Source organism: Hippichthys cyanospilos, chromosome 14 (genome assembly GCF_059441005.1).
Source record: "Hippichthys cyanospilos isolate Australia breed blue-spotted pipefish chromosome 14, RoL_Hcya_1.0, whole genome shotgun sequence".
Lineage (NCBI taxonomy): Eukaryota > Metazoa > Chordata > Actinopteri > Syngnathiformes > Syngnathidae > Hippichthys > Hippichthys cyanospilos.
This window is the reverse complement of record NC_142382.1, coordinates 9,802,707-9,821,825: the sequence shown is the minus strand read 5'-3', so window position 1 is coordinate 9,821,825 and position 19,119 is coordinate 9,802,707. Positions and strand designations below refer to the sequence as shown.

Below are 19,119 nucleotides of genomic sequence, written 5' to 3'. Positions count from 1 at the left end.
CAGAACACCGCACATGATATTTTGATCCCCACTGTGTAACTTTACAGTTGCATTTTACTGATGACCCAGTCAAGGTAGCGCCACTGGTGTCTTGTTAAGGAAAAGAAAACATTGCATATGTGTGCGAACCATGCGGCTGGTATGTGCGCTGAGCCTCAGCCAAGTGTGCAACAGCTGATGGTAAAGCCCGAGTGTGCTCAGGCTGCGTGTGAGTGGCTGTCAAGAGTTTAGGAGCTGCTCCCTGATTGGTTCAGCCTTCTCCTTCTAGGGTTATGCACAGCAGTTGACTCATTGATGAGCAGCCACTGAGGCGACTGAGCCACTGCTTGCCAAGATGAGCTCCATATTTGTACCGCCCACATAACTGATTATATTCTTTGATGTATAGTGAACCTTATGAGGTAAACTTCTTGCCTCAGGGAGGGACACAAGCATTCCTCCAACGCAGAAATCACGCATCGAAGGTATTACTCATCTGCTTGGCCGGTATCGTACTACAACAATATGCATATAAGTCGAGGTGTGTGTAGGTGAGGACTGAGATGTAAAGACGTTATGTAATGGTGGGAGATATGTGGCGGCATTGTTTGGTAGTGACGGCACCATCATTCCTTTCCAAACATGTACAGAAAGTCACTGCTGTGTGACGAGAGCTTCACATATACAGTGCAAGTCAAAGGGTAGGGAAAAAAAAACAAATGGTCAAATAAATGAAGAGATCATGAAATTTAAGATATTGATGTGGAAATGCACAGCTGTGATGTGAAAGTCAAGGTCAAAAAGTCATCCATTCATAAAGCTGACAGAAAACATCAAAATATGCAAAGGCCCCTACTTCAAATAATCTCAATTATAAAATAAATTGTTTTGACTAACATATTTTTGTTTGCTAAATGCATCATAATTATGCCAAGGACTTTGGCATTAATACACAATTAGAAGCTGCTGACAAAACCTTTGATACGGTTAAACGTTTGTGAAAAACATTTATGAAACAAAAACACTCCTTTAAGATCCTTTACGCCTTCAAAAATGAATTTTGCCACTTACTGTCACCTGAAAATGACAAGTGCTCGGATGTCTCAGCTCAATTTATAAAAGCCACATGACCAAACCCAGACAACTGAGTTGTGATTAGTCATTACCTGAGCCATGACCAGTCATGTGATGTCAATTTCTGTCAGCATCAAATAGCAAAATGTGTTTTAATTAATTGTACACGAAAAATAATGTATTAAATCCCAAAGACATAATTGTAGGTCTTTGCAGAGTCCTTGCAGTCTTTGCAGAGTCCATTCAACCTTATTTACTTACATATAGCACATTATTATCAGACCCCCCCCCATATAAGGGTATAATAGTGTCTGAAAATTGCTGGCACATTTTATCCCAAAGACGTTAATATATATGCCTTCACAGTCTTCTAGCCATTCAATTTGCACTTATTTATATTTTTTTTTTCCCAAATATTAGGGTAAAAAAGTATGAGAAAAAAAGATCCTTATTATACATCTTTACAGAGTTCAGACATTCAATCACATGCGCTTACTTGGAGTATTATCGGGGTAAAAGAGTGTCTGGACGGCTGGCACGTTCAACCCAAAAGATGTAATTATACATCTTATTACTGATTACTTCATACAGTACACACACACACACACACACACACACACACGCCAACACACGTGTGTATGTATATATATATATATATATATATATATATATATATATATATATATATATATTAAATATTGGAGTCAGAATACCAGACACAGAATTAAGCTAATTATAAGTTTTTACTGCTGAAAATGGCAAAATAAGTGGTGAATACCAATATTTGGGGGAATTGATTAAATAGGCATTCCTGGAGTGTGTTTTATTGTAATATTTCGTTGACTTAATATACAAATAAACAAATGATTTCCCTTAGGATGAAAACCTTGAGCTTCTTTTATTGTTTTCCTTTTTAGCACAAATATACAGTACTAACAAAACTATAGAAAATACAATCACATAAATAAATTAAACAATATATAATTATTCACAAAAAGTGGGGTTTGAACTGGAATGAATTTGTGTCTGCAGATTTCACGTGCTTACCGTAAAAATCTGCCACTGTCTTTAGTATACAAGCACATTTCCCTAAAGATCCAAGGAGGCCGCAGTAGAGAGATAACACACTGCTTTTCGGTCTACAAAATAGCCGTGAGGCTGACGACTGGTCCAGGTCTGCTTCAAAGCCTGCCGGTCCAATTTGTTGAGACCTTGAGAGCAAAGACGCAGGTCTTGGACCAGCTCTGACAAAGTTTCCAGATCTTCGCTGTCTAAAGGTCCCGACAACTGACAACCTGAAGGTGGTGCAACAAATGCAATTTAAATGTACAAACTAGATGCATTCTGATGTATATAGGTACAAAACTTTTTTTTTTTTTATATCTGCTATAATTGCACAGGGTACCTTGAAGGTTTAGAAGCACCAGCGGGCGTTGTGCTTCTCGTAGGGTGCTGAGGATGCTGTGGAACCCTACTGAGGTGATGGAGGGGTTAGCTGACAGGTCCAAATTCATAAGTTTGCGACTTATAGGCAGACATCTGAAAACAGAAGTCAAATTTTTTGAATAGTCCTTTATCACCACAGGGTCTCAAAGGGCTTCCTTCACAAATGGAAACGTGTTAGAGTGTAAGAAGTGAGAAACAGTTGTCTTTTGGGGAAGGGATAAGGCCCAGTCAGGAGCTAGGTGAGGAGTCTACAACTTTGAAGAAAAAGAAAGCTTTTAAAAGGCAATACCAGGAGTCCCACTTGAAATATTGATTTCTCGCGGTAAGGACTTCAAGCGCTACTTCCCAGACAAAACGGAACCACAAACTGACAAGGAATGGATTTTCCACCTATTTGGTAGATTACGAGATGAGATATGTCCCAGAAGTGTTGACCGGTCTGTGATGATAAAAATGTTGGGAATCCCTGCTCTAAATTTCTAAATATGATGACAAGAAGACTTCAATCGTATCATATCATATCATTTTTTGCTTTTTAAGAAAGTGACATGAGTATATCCCCCATCCAGTGAGTCAAGCTGAAGGTAAGCACTAGAGAAAATGGATGAATGGACATTTTTGACAGGATAGCTAGTATACACATTGGATATTCATTAGATAGTTTTCAAAGGAAATGTTACGTTTCATCCATTCAACCCCCCCCAAAAAATACACGCGTTGTCACCAAACCTGGCCAAAGTCGCCGCACTGCTGTCAGTTAAACCATTTGCTGCCAGACTGAGATGGGTTAGTGAGCAGTTGTCCTAAGGGGAACAAAATAGTCCACATCACATGCTAAAATTTAGATTTAATGACAACAACATGGGTCTAAATCATGTTAAGACCCGCAAGAAGAGCATGTACCTGTGACAGGAGGACGGCGAGGTGCTCCAGCGCCGGGCAATCAGAGGTGCCCCTGCGCACAGCCGACAGGTCCAAGTGCGTGAGTGTATGAAGAGGCAGCGTTTTCAGGATGAGCTCAAATCCAGTGGAGCCCAATGCATTGTGGGAGAAACACACTGACTTCAAATGATCTTTACCTGGGGGATAAATAATAGGAATGTTGCCATTTAGTGTAGCAAAAGGCGTGTATGTGTTTATTGGGCATTAGCTGCCACCTGTCAGCGTGCCGGCGAGGAGCAAGCGGTGCTGCTGCAAGAAGCGAGATGTCAGGCCGCAGCCGCGCAGGGACAGCTCAGCCAGGAGCGGGCAGGAGGACAGGATGCAGGATAGAGACTGTGATATACTGTCACCCAGCGGGTTCAGGCTGAGGTTCAACTCCTTCAGACACTATCGGGAAACACAAAGAACAATGATTTGACACACAAGGATTCCAAGCAATCAGATCATTTTTAAAATCTCCTGACTGTACTAGCTTCAACAGTCAGTACATACATTTGATTTGGAAGTGCTGAATGTACTTTTGTAAAACGGTCCAATTCAGTTGGCAAGCATGTTGTTAGAAGAAACTGCGCATATCTAGGATGCAAGATAATATCCTGACAAATTTTATTTGAGAGATTAAATCCAGTCCAGCAGAAATTGTAGTTCTGTTGTCATGATTTTGACCAAACTGATAACATAAATGCGGACCATAGACTCCACTTCCTACCATCTAGCAATACCTACAAAATTGCACTAGTTAAAAGAACTACACGATCATATTCCCTCTTTTTTTTCAATACATATGTCAGGCATCTTCTCAGTATGAGTAGTTTTACTTAATTTTAGTTCTGTTACACAGTGATCAACACCTCTTACTACTTCTACCAATATAACATTTTGTTTGACTTGGACTTTCCACTATTTTTGTTTGAAAAACAAAACGTTTCTTTTTTTTTTTAATCAAAATATGCATCGAAGCAGTTATAGAAATGTTACTTACTGGAAAAGCAGGATGGCTGAGTCCCTCTAAGGTTTTTGCTGCCTTCTCAAGCCCCTCTCCTGTGACCTGATTGGCCGAGATGTCCAGCACGCAGAGTCGAGGCATGGTGGCGGCGGCGGCGATCAGCTCGGCGAGGAGGCTGTCGTCAAGGCGGTTGCCCGACATGCGTAGCTCGGTGAGGCTGGCCTGCAGTTTGAGGGCTCGGAGGAGGGCGGCCAGGGAGGATGCGGCCAAGCCGAGTCCGCATACCAACACGGAGGAGCTCCCGTCCTGAACCTCGCACAGTCGGCTGATGCGCTTGTTTTCCTCTGCATGGATATAGATAAGCTTTAGTATGTTGTTCTACAAAATTTAGAATACTTCATAGGCGTCTTTGTCACACCTGTGGCATGCTTTTGTCAAAAGAGCCGAAGAATCAAGGATTGAAGAACACAAGGCACACTATTTTTTTGTGTTGCTGAATTTTTTTTTTTTTTTAATCTGGCATCATATACTTGTTAGATCAATAAAAAGGTTCTGTTTAATGACTGAGTCAATTTAATTTATTTGTTGTTGGTGGTGGTGGGATGGTTATTCTTTGGACTATTTTTCAGTTATTTCTGTTTTTCAAAGTATTTTTGTTTGAGCGATTTTTTTCTCCGATCATTTCAGAATACAAATATTTTGTTGAAATATTTTGGGAATAATTTACTTTTTTTTGTCATTTTTCTGAATAATTTTTCTCATGTTTTTCAAAATTTTAGGGGGAGGTTATTTGTTTTCCTGTTTTTCAGAATATTTTGTTTTGTCTTTAGTCGGAATTGATTCTTTCTCCCCAGTTCCGATTTTTTGGTTATTTTCTTTCTGAAGCTATTCTTTTTTGCTGATTCTCAGAATATATATATATATATATATATATATATATATATATATATATATATATATATATATATATATATATATATATATATATATATGCATAGCCTAAAATGACAAAGAAACAATGCAATACATTTTTTTTATATAAATATTGTTTCCACATATCATCCATGATGATTTTAAAAATGAGTACATAAATAAATCAGCATTTATCAGTCTTAATGGTACTGTGTTCTGTGTTTTTACTATTTTGCTTAATCTTGCCCTACAACCCCAAAAACCTGCAGAAACTCAACTACTGTATTTATATGAAATATAAGTAGTTAAAAAGCCAGATTTCTATAATAGTGTTCCTTTTAAAGCTGCTTCATGAATTCTAATTGATTCTGGGAATTTTAGTTGCTCACCTACTGCCAGACTGATGCACGCCTTCTTGTAGCGTTCCTGTAGAGGCGGGAGGTCCCAAGACGACACCTCAGCCAACACCTGCAACATCAGTCTTAATCACTCTTCATACTGTTTGGACAAAGACATCAATGCGGCCCAAACCTCCTCGTTGGTATGCAGGATGGTCAACAGAAGGTCGTGCGGGGACAGCAGAGCGCCATCTTTCTGAAGCGACAGGCGAGGCAGCAAGCCACACTTCTGGTAGTAGCGCTGTGCTGCCTGGTCGCAAAGCCACGAGACCGTGCAAGATTCCGCCTCGCTGCGGTACGCACATCAGCACATCACATTCACATCAGCATAGAAACACAAATAAATGCTTTTCTTGAGCCATCATACCTTTGAGGAACTGGGATGAGGAAGATATCATCTTGAACTCTGACCCTCATCCTTATTGGCGGAGGGAGTGATATAGTGGTGGAAGCAGCCGGCCTCTGAGTCGCAGGCTGAAAGGAAAAACTATTAGACTTAGCAAATTAAACTTGAGAAGTATCAGTACTTGATCGCGGTGAGTAATCAAAAAGTAAAAACTCGTACTAGTATCGGTCTGAATAAAAACTGACATTGAAAATCCCTTCTAAAATCTCGGGGAAAAATACATTTTCTATTAAGATAAGTGCTGTTTGGATCCCCTTCACACAGTAGCTTATAATGAATGCTGTTGAAATAATCTTCCTGTTTGAGTAAGTCAACACTGAGCATAATTATCCTCAAGAAAAAAAACTGCACAATATAGCTCTGCTAGTGTTTTGTGCAAGTGTACTTAAGTGTTCAGGGGCCTGGTTAATGAATGAATATTACCAACCAAAGGCAAATAAAGACCACTTGTCTCGGTATGTAGCCTAAAACATGAAAATTAAGTCTTGTTCTCTGACCTGCAAGTTTAATGGTTGAGGTGGCGGAGGTGTCTCTGGTCTCTCATCCTCATCTGTCAGGGTGGGGCTTTGCGGCCTGCAGACTTCTCGTCTGCCCAGACGGACCATGCCGGGCATCTGAGTCATCTTCACTTGCTGCCGCTTCATCGAGCTGTTCTTTTTCAAAGAGGGCCCCCTGGTGCTGGATGCTGGAAGTGTAGAACCTGAAAGCAAAAATCGTACGAATCTTGTAGAAGCTATTGACACAATTAAAGAGGTTAGGTATTTCCTGAGTTCTCACTCCTGTAGGACATCTGAGGGCTTGGCTGGCTTGGCACTCTTGCAGTTTTGTCTCCTCTTCCTCCATCCAGCTCAACGTGAAACCTCCTCTTCTTTTTGGGATGACTTTCCACCATGTCATCCTCTAGCCAATCATCGTCCATATAGTCCTCCTCGGGAACCAAGGCTGATTTGCTGCTGGTTGAAAGGCCAGGCGTGTTGGGGAATTGAGGTTGTGTTGCACGGCCTTGCAGGAGGGTTTTAGCGCTGCCCAACCCTCGGATGGCGCTGTGGTACTCGTCCTGCGCAAAGATGAAGGGAGCAGGCCGAGCCGATCCACTTTCCCTGTCGGGGTTGGTAACTGAAGCCGCATCTTTATTTGGAGTTGGTTCTTTTTGACACTGAGCTGCTGGGATTGAGAGTCTTTGGCGAACTGAATGTGGGGGATTAACAGGGCTGTCTGAGTCACTGTCATCTGATGAACTGCTCTTATTCTGAAAACAAAAACAAAAATGTATTTGACTTCTTATGACCGCAAAAGATTTTTGGGGAAAAAAAAATGCCTTAAAAGAGTTCATCTCTCACTTATTAAAATTTGAAACATTTGTAGAGGTATCTTTAGGCGTATTGCATTCTACAAAAGATAGATCGTGTAACATCATCTCCTTAAAAAATGAATGAAGCATGAGGTTGGTTAAGAATATATATTACATAATATATGAATACTGTGATTGTTATTACCCCATAAAGAAGAGCAGTCTCTGTCCCTCTGGCTCGCCGTTGAGATGAACTGCCGAGCTGCCGCTTTTTGAGACTCTGATAAGCATTCCCCTCCAAGCGTTCGCTGCTCCTGGGCCAGTCCTGGCTCGACACACAGCCCCCTCCAGAGGATGAAAGTGGTTCAGAGTTTTCGGAGTCAAACAGCTGGCTGTCCTGCAGAGCGTCAAAAGGTTTGGGATGTGGAGCCGCAACGGACACTGTTGGGGGCAAGTACATTAGATCTGATTTGAGAGAATGGCCTTGGTTGCAAATTGAGTGAAAGTTAAAAATAAATGACCTCCTCCTGCAAGTGCCTTCTTCAGCAGTTGCTCAGTAGCTTCGCACTCTTGCTTGGCCTCGTGGTCAAGTTCCTTTTTGTATGTCCTCTGCCAATGACGCAGTGTATCCATCGCGGTCTCACCCTGACGGACAATGGACATAATTACACTAAGCTTCACTGGACTGAACGAAAACAAATAAATAAAAATTGTACAAAAAAAAAATCCAAGATCTATCTTATTTCCTCACGCTTTATAATTCTATCATTAAAGTTAGGTGTTACAGTATATTTTACAATTAATAGCAGGTGATAAAAAATAACCACATGAAACACTAATAACACACAATTACACATGCATACTTTAGCATTGCGGAGATTTATGGAGGCCCCACGTTCCACCAGGAGTCGGGCCACAGAGAAGTTGCCACAGGTCAGAGCATCGTGGAGAGGGGTCACGCCCTCACACAAGTTGCCACCCTGGTCGTTTATGTTGGCTCCTCGGTCCAGCAGCAAGGCCACAATGTCTGGAGGGAAATGAATGCCCCAAAAAAGAGGGTTTGGGTTTTTTTTCTTTTTTAAAGAAACAAATACAGTAAAGCAATTTAGTAGGTTAAACTTGATTACCATAGTGACCGTGGTTGCAGGCCTCATGCAGGGGAGTCCATCCACAGTAGTCTCTGGGATTTACTGGGTGGCCCTGAGAGCACCGATCATATTAGCTTTTGCAATAAGTGAACTCAATTAAGCACCCCCCCCCCCCCAAAAAAAAAAAAAAATCAGCACTTTTCGAGAGAGCCGAAAATGGCTAGTTTGTTTTAAAATGACCATCGAATTAAAATAAAAGTGAGAAAGACATTGTCAATGCTTTAGTCAGCAATTCATAAAAACAACACCCTCATGTGTGGACTGACCAATAGCATAAATTGAAGAAATATGAAATTCACCAAATTGTGACTTATGAGGTATCTATCCATCCATTTTCTAGAGCCGCTTATCCTCACTAGAGTGGCCCAAAACCAGTAGTATTTAAACACAAAAGAAAAATGTTGGTTTTGTGTTCACTGTAATAAATCCATAACAACTTCTACCGCTGATATGAACCTTTCTATATAACACAATGAAATCACTGAAACCAACCAATGAACACCATACCCTAAATATTAAAGAATTTATGTATTAATTTGTATATCATCAATTTGTTAAAAATATATTACAGTGGTAACCCTAATCCTTCAACGCCTACTCTGAAGGGCGGGACTCACTTAAAGCGGGTGTTATCCTGTCCCCATTAACCACAAAAAATTTGATATTTTTACTATTTCCCATATTATTTGGGTGTGAATTAGATGCATAGCCTATAGTCATTTGCTGTGGGTTATCATTTTAATGTTTTTGTTTTGCCCAAACAGATTTCAGCTACTGTGTTGCTATGCAGACTCAGGTTTGCAAGCCCCAAACAAGCCAATGGTTTTTAATCTGAACAAAGCAGATTTGAATTTGCAGCTCAGCACTTTTCCCTCCACTGATTGGTTCAGAGCGATTCCACTGAGATTCATTGCCTGGTGTGGGGAGCGAACGGCAGCACATTGCTGGAAATTCATTTTCACTGCCTGACAACTGACTGCATTCATTGAAATTGTATGTTTTACATGTTTAAATCTTGAACTTACCTGTTCTACCAAATACTGGACTTGTTTCAAGTTGCCGTCTATGCAGGCCCTGTGGAGAGACGTCTCACCCTTCTCGTTTCTCTTGTTCCACTGCAGAAAGAAGCAGCACACCAAAAAAAGAACAATGAAACAGTGCAGGGAAAAACAAAAAACATGTCTCCCTCCCTCTCACCCGTCCCGTCTTCCTCCTTCCTGATACAATCTTGTCATATCCCTCCAGGTCGTCATCTAGAAATAACATTGAGTGATGAACTTGACAGCCAACGCGTAAAATGTACGCTTTCATTGGGGGCGTCTGAACTGTCCAACCTGAATCTGAGAGGACAACATCACTATCATCCAAAGGTTCACTGCTCTCCATGTCTTCCTCAAGCTCCTCCTCTCCATCGCTGCCATCTGGACTCCAGCCTTTGGAGGCGCAGAGCTCCAGCAGTTTAGCTTCGGTGTGCTTGGTGTCTGAGCCTTTCCGCTTCTGGGCTGCCAACCAAAGCCTCAAAACGCGCTTCTGAAGGGGGTGAAAACCTGAGCTGACGACCAAATATGCACACGCACTGACCACGACATGAGGTGCAAATGCATAATGCAAGAGCTGTTCGGAAAAAAAAAAAAACCTCACCATGCCAAACTGACTGACACCCAAACAAAGATATTCATTTAACAATATACGGTCTTTGAAATAAGAACCTCTGGACTGTGAGGCAGACGTGCTAACCGCGGGGGCTCCACGCTGCCTATGGGCCCCAAAAAAGCAGACACACCCGTCGTTATGATGAATGTTCAAAAAGAAACGTTTCCAAAGAAAAACTGCAAAGGCGCATCATTGTGATGTACCAGCTGTCTGCTACCATGGCAACACAGATCCTAAACTGCAGTTAGCTTGGGGGTGGGTGAGATTTCTTTTTCTGTGACTGGACTCGGTTCAGCTCAAAAAATAGGGCGAAATCGATTCTTAGCCGGGATGAGTATTTAGCATTTTCACAAATACTGACATCGGCAGATTTTCAAAATCTGAAGGATTATAACAGATCACTTCATAACTGTGTTACTTTCAGGGAACTGCTTATAATATTTTTTAGGTAACTGTAAAATAAATTCTGTTGACCTGACACATTTTTTTGCCTTGAAAATAAACTGAAATAATTCATTTTGAAATTTTGGAGCACATGACTGAGCGTAAAAAACTATGGGGAGCAATTTACTTGCTTAAGTTTTCGTTTCACTCTTTTAGACATGCTCATGACCCAGAGAATTCCCGGTACCTTTCCTTAAAAATTTACAAAGACCTATTTTGTCTAAAATGTATTTAAAAAAATGCTGATAGAGAATTCAAGTTAATAGTTGAATTTTGCAGTTTTTTATGTGAATATTTTCCTTTTTACTCAAAATAAATATGGTCTCCAAGTATTGGTAATCTTGCCTAGTGATAACTAGTATTGGCATCAACCCTCAGGAAAAAAAATATAAACATATCCATTCTAGCACTTTTAACTCATTCACACCCAGTCCTTTGAAAAAATGTTTTTGATTTATTCAAATGTCAATTTATAATTGAGTTAAATGCATGACTATTGAAAATTTAATGAGAGCAGAATTAACTGTTCATTAATCATACGATTAACTCATTCAATCCCAAAAACAAATTATGTCTTTTCAGAATCTTGTCGAGTTGTTTGTGTTTTTTCAAGTGATAGGGTTAAAAAAAAGTCTCTGAAAGTGGCTCGTAAAGAATGTGTTAAACAACAATTAATTCAGGGCAGACCTGAATCAATTCAAGCAACACAGAGGGAAATATTTGACTGCAGCCAGTCGATTGAGTTTCAAAAGTTTTGTTGTTCTAAGATAAACAACATGATGTCATTGATTGGGAATACATTCTCAAGTAAATAGGAGCCAAAACCATTCTGCGCTTCTTCCATCCTCCTCCTCACCTGTATCCTGGCCTGCCCACACACCTGGGCGCAGTCAAGTGCCGCACGGTAGCTGCTGTCCTGATCCTCGAGGGCATCGCCGTTCTCCTCCTGGGCCGCTGCGATGTTCAGCCAAGTGCTGCATTGCTGGCGCACACAGATTCTGGTTGACGCGCGAACGACACGCCCACCCCATCAATCGCAAATCGGATTACCTCGGCCGGGCTGCCCTGCCGTAACGCCAGCTCCTGCCTGTAGTGCCTCACGGCCTCGCTGTGCCGTCGCAGGTCATTGAAGGTGGCGGCCAGAGACACGTGGATGACCGCTAGCTCGCGTGCGGGCTTCCCCAAGGCCTCAGCTTGTGTAAGCTAATCCGGATGGATAAACAACATTGATTTAAAAAGTGCATCGATAGATTATATTTGAAATGTAATTAACTAAAACACACACAGACAAAAATTGAACTCACCTGAGATTGATATGCATCCAGGGCTTTGTGGAAGCAGTCGACCTTGCTGTAGAGATCTCCGAGTTGTTCTGATAGCCCCATGGCTTCGTGGGAGCTCAGTTTTCTGGCCTGATTCTCCCCCAGCTCCTCTTCGAGCTTACAGCCTCGGTCGGCTACGGGATTGATTGGAAAAAACAAAAAACGTATTCGGTATCAAACTAGATAGATGGGCACATGCGTGTTCTGCAGACCATAGTTTTCCACCGATGCGACAAAATTAAATACACTGAATAGTGTGAAAAGAGCCTTTTTAAAAAACAAAAAGTAGACTTTACCCAATCTGAATTCTTGGGGCTGATGAAAAACCGATTACCAAGAATAACGTGTTCATTTGCTGGATGTACTTGTTTACAGTTTCTAGAGTATCAAAAAATAATATTTATGTAATATGGATAATGCATTTTTGCCATGTTTCAACAATGTTTGCCCTGCCCAAAGTTGTCAGAGATGCACAGAGATAAACATGAATGACCCCTAGAAGGTATTTAGGATCATAAAGTTGAGCCAGGTAAAATAAAAACGGCACAAAACAGAAATAATTGATGCAACAACTTACAGTAATTAAACTACTATATTGTAAATCATATGTGACAGCACAAAGTAAATCCTGATAATAAGGAACTGCTGCTAAAGAACAGTGCAAAAAAAGGCGTACACGAGTCCTTGGTACAACATCAATGAAATCATTGATCACTCTGAAAATTAAGACAAAATAGCCAATTTTGCTTAAAATGGCAAATATTATCTGAAGCTGATCATGCAAATTAGATCAGTGGTAAGTCTACTAATAAATTTGATAGGTGGTTCACACCCTTCACATACTTAAAAAATGAATTGGATACAGTGTCTATATAAATGCAAGCAAGCTCATTACCATATTTAAACAGCTTCTTGACAGCCTGCTTGTCCTGCTGTTGTTGAGAACCCAACAAAAGAGCCTTTTTGAGGGATCGTCTTGCGGCTACAAAATCACCTAAGGAGAGTTGGACCTGAGTGTGGGGGGGAGGTCACAAAATCAACTGTTTAATTCTACGCCATCATCTTATTTTAATCCCCTTTTAAGTGCAAATGATCACCTTGCCGATGGCATGGAAGCACTCGCTTTCGCTAAATTTCTCCTTCATCTTTCGGGCAGATTCTTTGGCCTGTTCAAAGAAGCGCACAGACTTGGAGTGCTGGCCGTGGCGGAAGAAGATGTTGCCCAGGTTAAAATTGGCCCGATACAGATCTTCGAGCAGCCCGCTCTTCCTTTTTTCAAAAGCAAAAGTGAAAAAAGTTAACAGTAAGCAAGGTTGGAGTGGAATGTACGAAGAACTCTTGAGACAGCTCAGAAAATTCGTGCTATTTAATGCCAAGTTTGGTTCAGAAGTCTAAAGACAATGGAAAAAGCAGAACATAAATGTGTCCACACATGAGCAAGATTTGACATCAGCTGCTACAAGTGCATGTTTGTTAATGTACACAGTCAAGGGACTCTTTGATTTTACAGTGAACATTTATAAATTGTTGATGATCAACTTTAACATACCTGTAAATTAAAACCCTGCCTAGCAGAACACTACTTTCAGTCCTATCCATTGCACTCCTCAACTTTGCAGTGTTCTCCGCAATGTTAATTATCTTCGAATGACTAAACTTTTTTTTACGTGCTGCATATGACAATCCGTAATGCCAACAAGCGGTTTAAAACACGAATTGTACACAATATGGCAAATTAATTTCATTACCATTATTTCAGAACAAGTCAAATACAACTCTAAACAAAGAATGCTTAGAAAAAAAGGATCTTCTGGACTTAAACAGCATTTCAAAGTTCTCCCTCATTCAAAACATAATCTTTTTTTGAGAAACTCAAAAGAGGTTTCACATTCAAGACGCTAGCTTGCAACAGTTGCTGTAATGCCCTCAGGTTAGGAAAAGTGGAGAAAACTTTGTTTTAAACCATGCTATCTTAGCCTAAGTGCAAAAGACTGCATAATTGATTTCATTTCGCCTTGAACCATTGACATTTTCCACAAAGGTTAAGGAATAGTGTAATTACGGTAAGCAGAGATGATTATTCACAAATTAACTCTTTGTGTTTGAGTTTGTTTTCACTGCTCACTCTGCAATGAAGATGCTGCGTCGGATGAAGTCGCTGCAATGCTCTGGCTCTCCCATGTGGTCAGAAACCAAACCGAGATTTAGGAAAAGTCGCGCCTTCATTTCATGAATCTCTCGCTCTGATACCATCCCTTAAAAAGACACAGAAGGGCAAACAAATATTGAATTGAAGTCATGATTATATTTGTAAAGGGTGGAGAGCAGCAGCGGCTCGACACCTTGAAGATCATCTACAATGGCAAGGCTCTTCCTGAAGGCATCTTCTGCTTGCTCGAGACTTTTCTTCGATTGATCGGATTCAAAGCGGAAGAGGTAAGTGCGACCTATCGTGGCGAGCGCCCGCTGCTCCTCTATGTGATCTCCCACAGAGCGAGCCAAGTCCAGGTGACGTCGTTGATGCTAAGCAAGACAAAATATATATATATATATATATATATATATATATATATATATATATATATACACATATACTTACGGTACAAAGGGCATCTTACTTGCTAGTGTATATTTAATATACTGAAAAGGAACTCACTTTAAGTGCAGTCTCAAATTTCCCTAGCTCTGCATAGCACTCTCCTATCTTACGATTGGCCACGGCTTGGCCAATTGCATCATTTAACACCTGAGACAGCGCCAACTCTTGCTGGTGCTCCTCAATGGCAGCTTCATAATCACCTAGAAAAAAAAAAAAAAAAAAAAGAGAAAAATTCCACAAAAAGCACTAAAATTTTGGAAAAGGGACAAAAAAATGCTTCGAAGCTATTCTTTCTATTGACTAACCTTAACATTTGAAAAGGTAAAATTCACCCAAAAATGTCCATCCGTAGTGTATATTGCATTATTTATTAACATCAGTGCATACGTGTGGGATGTTCTCTGTGTATTGTGACAATTTATAATAAGTTGGCATAAAGCAGGGTCTTTTTTTTTTTTTTTTTTAATTTTTGCAATGTTGAATGTTCTATACTACTTTTTTTCAGATCGGTACCAGTATGACTGTTCAACTTGTGAGTATTTACCAATAATAAGTACTGATACCATTAATAATAAAAAAAGACTACTTTGACTTCAACACGGTAATATGCTTTTGTTGCATGACTATTTATTGATACATGTTATATTTTCAATTCTATTTTTTTCTGTTCCATTGTAGCAATTACAAGATGAGAAAAACAGATCAGAATGTGGACTTTAATCAACCGAGTGTAAACAACTCAAATGGTACTTTTGCAGCCATTATTTCTTCTTTTATCCTAGAAGGAACACATGCGACTCGGGAAACTCCAGCACTCACCATTTCTTGATAGCAGCTCTCCAAGTTGATTGCAGATGTTGGCCTCTTCTCTTATGTTGTTGCTGTTTTGGGCTTTGTTTTTCGCTTTCTGAAGCACTGCAAAACAACAATCGCCGTCAACTACAACATCAAGACCGTATCATTCACACACGTAAACAATCGCGAAGAAGCGATACTTGAAACTAGGAGTTACTTACGCTTTTTCTCCCTTGAAAAGCTCATCTCAAAGCGTCAAGCGATGCTAGCCAGTTCCCGGTTGCTAGCAAATGACTGTCTTGATGGAGCACGCAGTTGAATCTGTTGCGTCGAGAAAAGGAAACTAATTCTGACTGACAGACACTTTTACGCGCATTTTTAATCGAAACGCATCTCTAAGAGTAATTTACGTTGCCGATCGTGAAATGCAACTACCATTTTCACAATCTATCACCATTTCAGACGTGTTGCTTTTCTGAAAGGAACTTTGCAATGCCCCGCCAGGGCGCTGCCAACCAATCAAAATAAACCAAAAAATTTTGCCCTAAATGAGGACTGTCAGGCAAAACTTCTTGAATTTACAAATGTGAATATTTGTATTTACAATACATACTTACATTGAGAGTACGTAAACATTTTACTAAAGATGAAATTTATTTGTTTAAAAATAAGTCTGTAAGTTAAAGGACAATAAAAAAATTGCATTTCATTGGCTACCAGGGGGCACGTGATACACTACGTGCGTCATGTATTTACGTATACAGTACAGTAATTCATTTGTTTTTATTGACACCAATATAAAAACGTCAAACTGTGCAAATCCAAGAACGTGAGAGGCAGAAGTAAGTGTGATGATTTTATCATCTCAAATTTTATTTTAATAGCAACAATATTCTTATTAAGTGCGAGTAGAGAATTTAGTGACTTAGTTATTGTTGTCTCATCAAGGGTCAAACTAGCGCCCTCGTTCGACCAATAAGCTGAAGTACAGTTAACATGCAGTACATAAGGACACTTGTTTGTGTGTGTGTGTTTTTTTAAGAGATTGATAATTTACGATCAAAATAAAATATAATGCATGTTAATTATACAGATTACTTTATTTACGAAAGTTAAAACGCATTCTTTGTTTAAATTGAAATATTTGCACCAAATTAAAATCAAGCAATGGATTACTAAAATAAATAAAACCTTGATGAATAGTTATTCATTTTATACTCATATTTTACCCCAAAAAACAATTATTGTTTCAATAAAGAGATTTAATATGAGATTCAGGCAGTGCCCCTGCACTGAGTATGTACCTACAGTACCTAGCAATCTTTTATAAGTATAAAAATAATAATAGGAGAATCACAAACAATACACCAACACATAGAAGGAGGAAATAATCTTTTAACAGTGCTTTAATTGTGATAAGGCGGAGGGCAATCTTGCGATGTCATATTTGTGCAATGACAGCTGGCAAAATGTGGCCTAATAGTGTGTTACTCAGACCAATTGTCAGGTCTGCCATCCATGGAGCTAACCCAAATCACGGATTTCTAATCCAACCGTCTGTTATAAACAAAAAACAAAAAAAAGACAAACAAAGAAAACCTGAGATGCAGCATGGGACACTTTCCAATGGATGTCTTTGGTGTGTTGTCAAAAAGAATAAACTTTGAATCTACAAAAAAAAGATGGTGCCTTGAAAACAGCTTGAATTGATCAGGTTAAAAGATACATTGATTTTCTGAGCCATGGTTTGTACATCTGCCTCACGTCCACTCTGTCATCATGAAATAGCCAGTTACAAAACTCTTTCAGAAAGGCAAATCCTTTTCAACTTATATTAATGTGATTACACACGCACATGCACACACACACAAACATCAGGCTTGAAATAAGCGGTTTCACATCACTGTATGCATGGATTGATGGGTAAACACGTGGAATCGCTAAAATGAGAATCAAGCGCCCACCAACGGCCCAAAACGTTTTTTGAACAACAGATCATTTGCATTCAGGAGTGCCAGGTTTTGTTAGCCTTAATCCATGATCCGTACGGAACATTTATTACGGTTTGGGCAACGCATGATTTGTAGATTGCACGGTGAGAAAAATGTGTACAGTCTCATGAAGGCGATCTGTTTCATTCACATTGCAAATTAACTGTAGCAATAGTCATTTTTTTAAAATTTATATTCATTTATTTATGTTTATTTGATACACACTGACGTGCCATGGAAGCTGCTACAAAATTTCATAACATGCGTTGAGTAGGCCATATTCAAAATAACAAAGCAAATAATACCTGAAGACTGAAAGACTTAGTAGGCTTTTATTTTGAACTTTTTTTTAAGATTAGCTTTCTTTTTCCTCGCGACTCCTTGATCGCAAATTATTGCCATCACAGAAGCTTCCAAAATCAACACACACATTAATGCACGACTAAGGAAGAAGTAACAAACATCACGTCACACACCAACGACATGCAATGAAGACAATTAAACCCCCCAAATAGTAGCTTGACATTAACGCAATGACTGTAGAATGCTTTTATTTTGAATTTATATTTTGCAGCAGTGTGAGCTAGCTTTTATTTATTTTTTGTTTTTATTGTCATTCCGTCTCTACCAACACTAACAAGCCATCATTTAAAATCAAATTCATTCCCCGATTAAGGACACTAAGTAACCGCTAGTCAGTTACGGTGTCATAGTACAATACGGCACAAGTCTGAGGACGCGAAATTAAGGTGCATTCAAATGCAGTCAGACATTTCAAAAACAGCGTGACTGACGAGAGCATTCTTAAGCAAATGATCATCCATCCATCAACTGTTTACGGGCAGTAGGTGGGGGACACCCTGACGGATGTGACTGAAATAATTTGGGATACATGAGTCACAAGGACTAGTCAAGCAAATCGCAACCACCCCCTCTAGGGAAGCTTCAAAATAAAAGCCTGGTAGGGATATTGCATTGATGACCCTATTATTTGGTGTGTTTATTTTGACGTTGGCTTACAGACCGGTTGGTGGCCTGTTATATTACGTTTCTTGTCGGTGCACATCAAACGATATAAAATTGAAAAATACTCCTTGCATACTAATTTTAGTACCTGCATTGCTCCAGGTGGGTTTCTCTCCTCTTCCACTTGACATTTCGCCTCCTCCTCCGGCAGCAAATGTGCAGTGTGACTAAAACGTTTAACCTTCAAGAGAATCCGCATGGTTTCTTTACTGAGCAACCCGAACCGTGGCGATTGAACACAAATGAACCGCAGGTGTTTGTTCAAATCATTTGGGGCCATCAGCAGGTGCTTGACTTCATGTTTTTGAAAAATGCACAAAGTCCAAAATTCACACCGCAATCAATCACGTGAAAGCGCTTATTTCAACTTCTTACCACATTCCAAAAACATGCACGCTAGTTGTAATAAAGACTCTTACTTGTCCTTTGTTGTGAATTGGTGTGGATAAGTGTTTGTCTCCTGTGCCCTGTGATTGACTGGCAACCACCCCAGGGCACCCCCCCCTTCTTCTAGCGGTCTAGAAAATGGACGACTGTATTTTTGTCAAGACACGTTCACTGGGAGTTAAAGAACCATTCACATCAAGCCCTTCACCCACCTCCACCGTGCCAGCCTCTGTTAGTCTGCATCTCCAAAACGTTGACCTTACAAATGAGCACGCTGCATCATTGTGGGAATTGGTGTTTCTGGGCGGTGCAAAGTAGAGTCGAGAGCACACATCAGCGAGTGCAGCAGAGAGGCAGGCA

General features: G+C 40.0%; 1 protein-coding gene across 1 annotated transcript; it reads right to left on the bottom strand.

Annotated features, from left to right (window-relative positions):
* Positions 1-1,938: 1,938 nt before the first annotated feature.
* On the bottom strand, positions 1,939-19,028 carry tonsl (tonsoku-like, DNA repair protein). Its single transcript, XM_088432953.1, has 30 exons — positions 18,972-19,028; positions 18,792-18,905; positions 15,577-15,676; positions 15,380-15,475; positions 14,618-14,760; positions 14,304-14,484; positions 14,087-14,216; positions 13,059-13,230; positions 12,857-12,971; positions 11,944-12,095; positions 11,690-11,842; positions 11,496-11,621; positions 9,877-10,072; positions 9,740-9,795; positions 9,568-9,657; positions 8,522-8,594; positions 8,258-8,421; positions 7,916-8,039; positions 7,600-7,835; positions 6,881-7,352; positions 6,601-6,803; positions 6,065-6,171; positions 5,831-5,987; positions 5,689-5,767; positions 4,424-4,731; positions 3,657-3,828; positions 3,403-3,578; positions 3,229-3,302; positions 2,459-2,592; positions 1,939-2,348 (listed from the first exon to the last, which is right to left on the bottom strand). The coding sequence occupies exons 3-30, from the start codon at positions 15,599-15,601 to the stop codon at positions 2,143-2,145; spliced, it is 4,320 nt and encodes a 1,439-aa protein (XP_088289079.1). The 5' UTR covers positions 15,602-15,676; positions 18,792-18,905; positions 18,972-19,028; the 3' UTR covers positions 1,939-2,142.
* Between the last annotated feature and the right edge of the window lie 91 nt (positions 19,029-19,119).

Coding starts and splice junctions, on each gene's coding strand:
- tonsl (XM_088432953.1), bottom strand. CDS start 15,601: ATGAGCTTTTCAAGGGAGAAAAAGC. Junction 12,096..12,856: donor CAAGAAGCTGTTTAAATATG/GTAATGAGCTTG, acceptor TCAATCCCGTAG/CCGACCGAGGCTGTAAGCTC. Junction 8,422..8,521: donor CTGCAACCACGGTCACTATG/GTAATCAAGTTT, acceptor ATTTCCCTCCAG/ACATTGTGGCCTTGCTGCTG.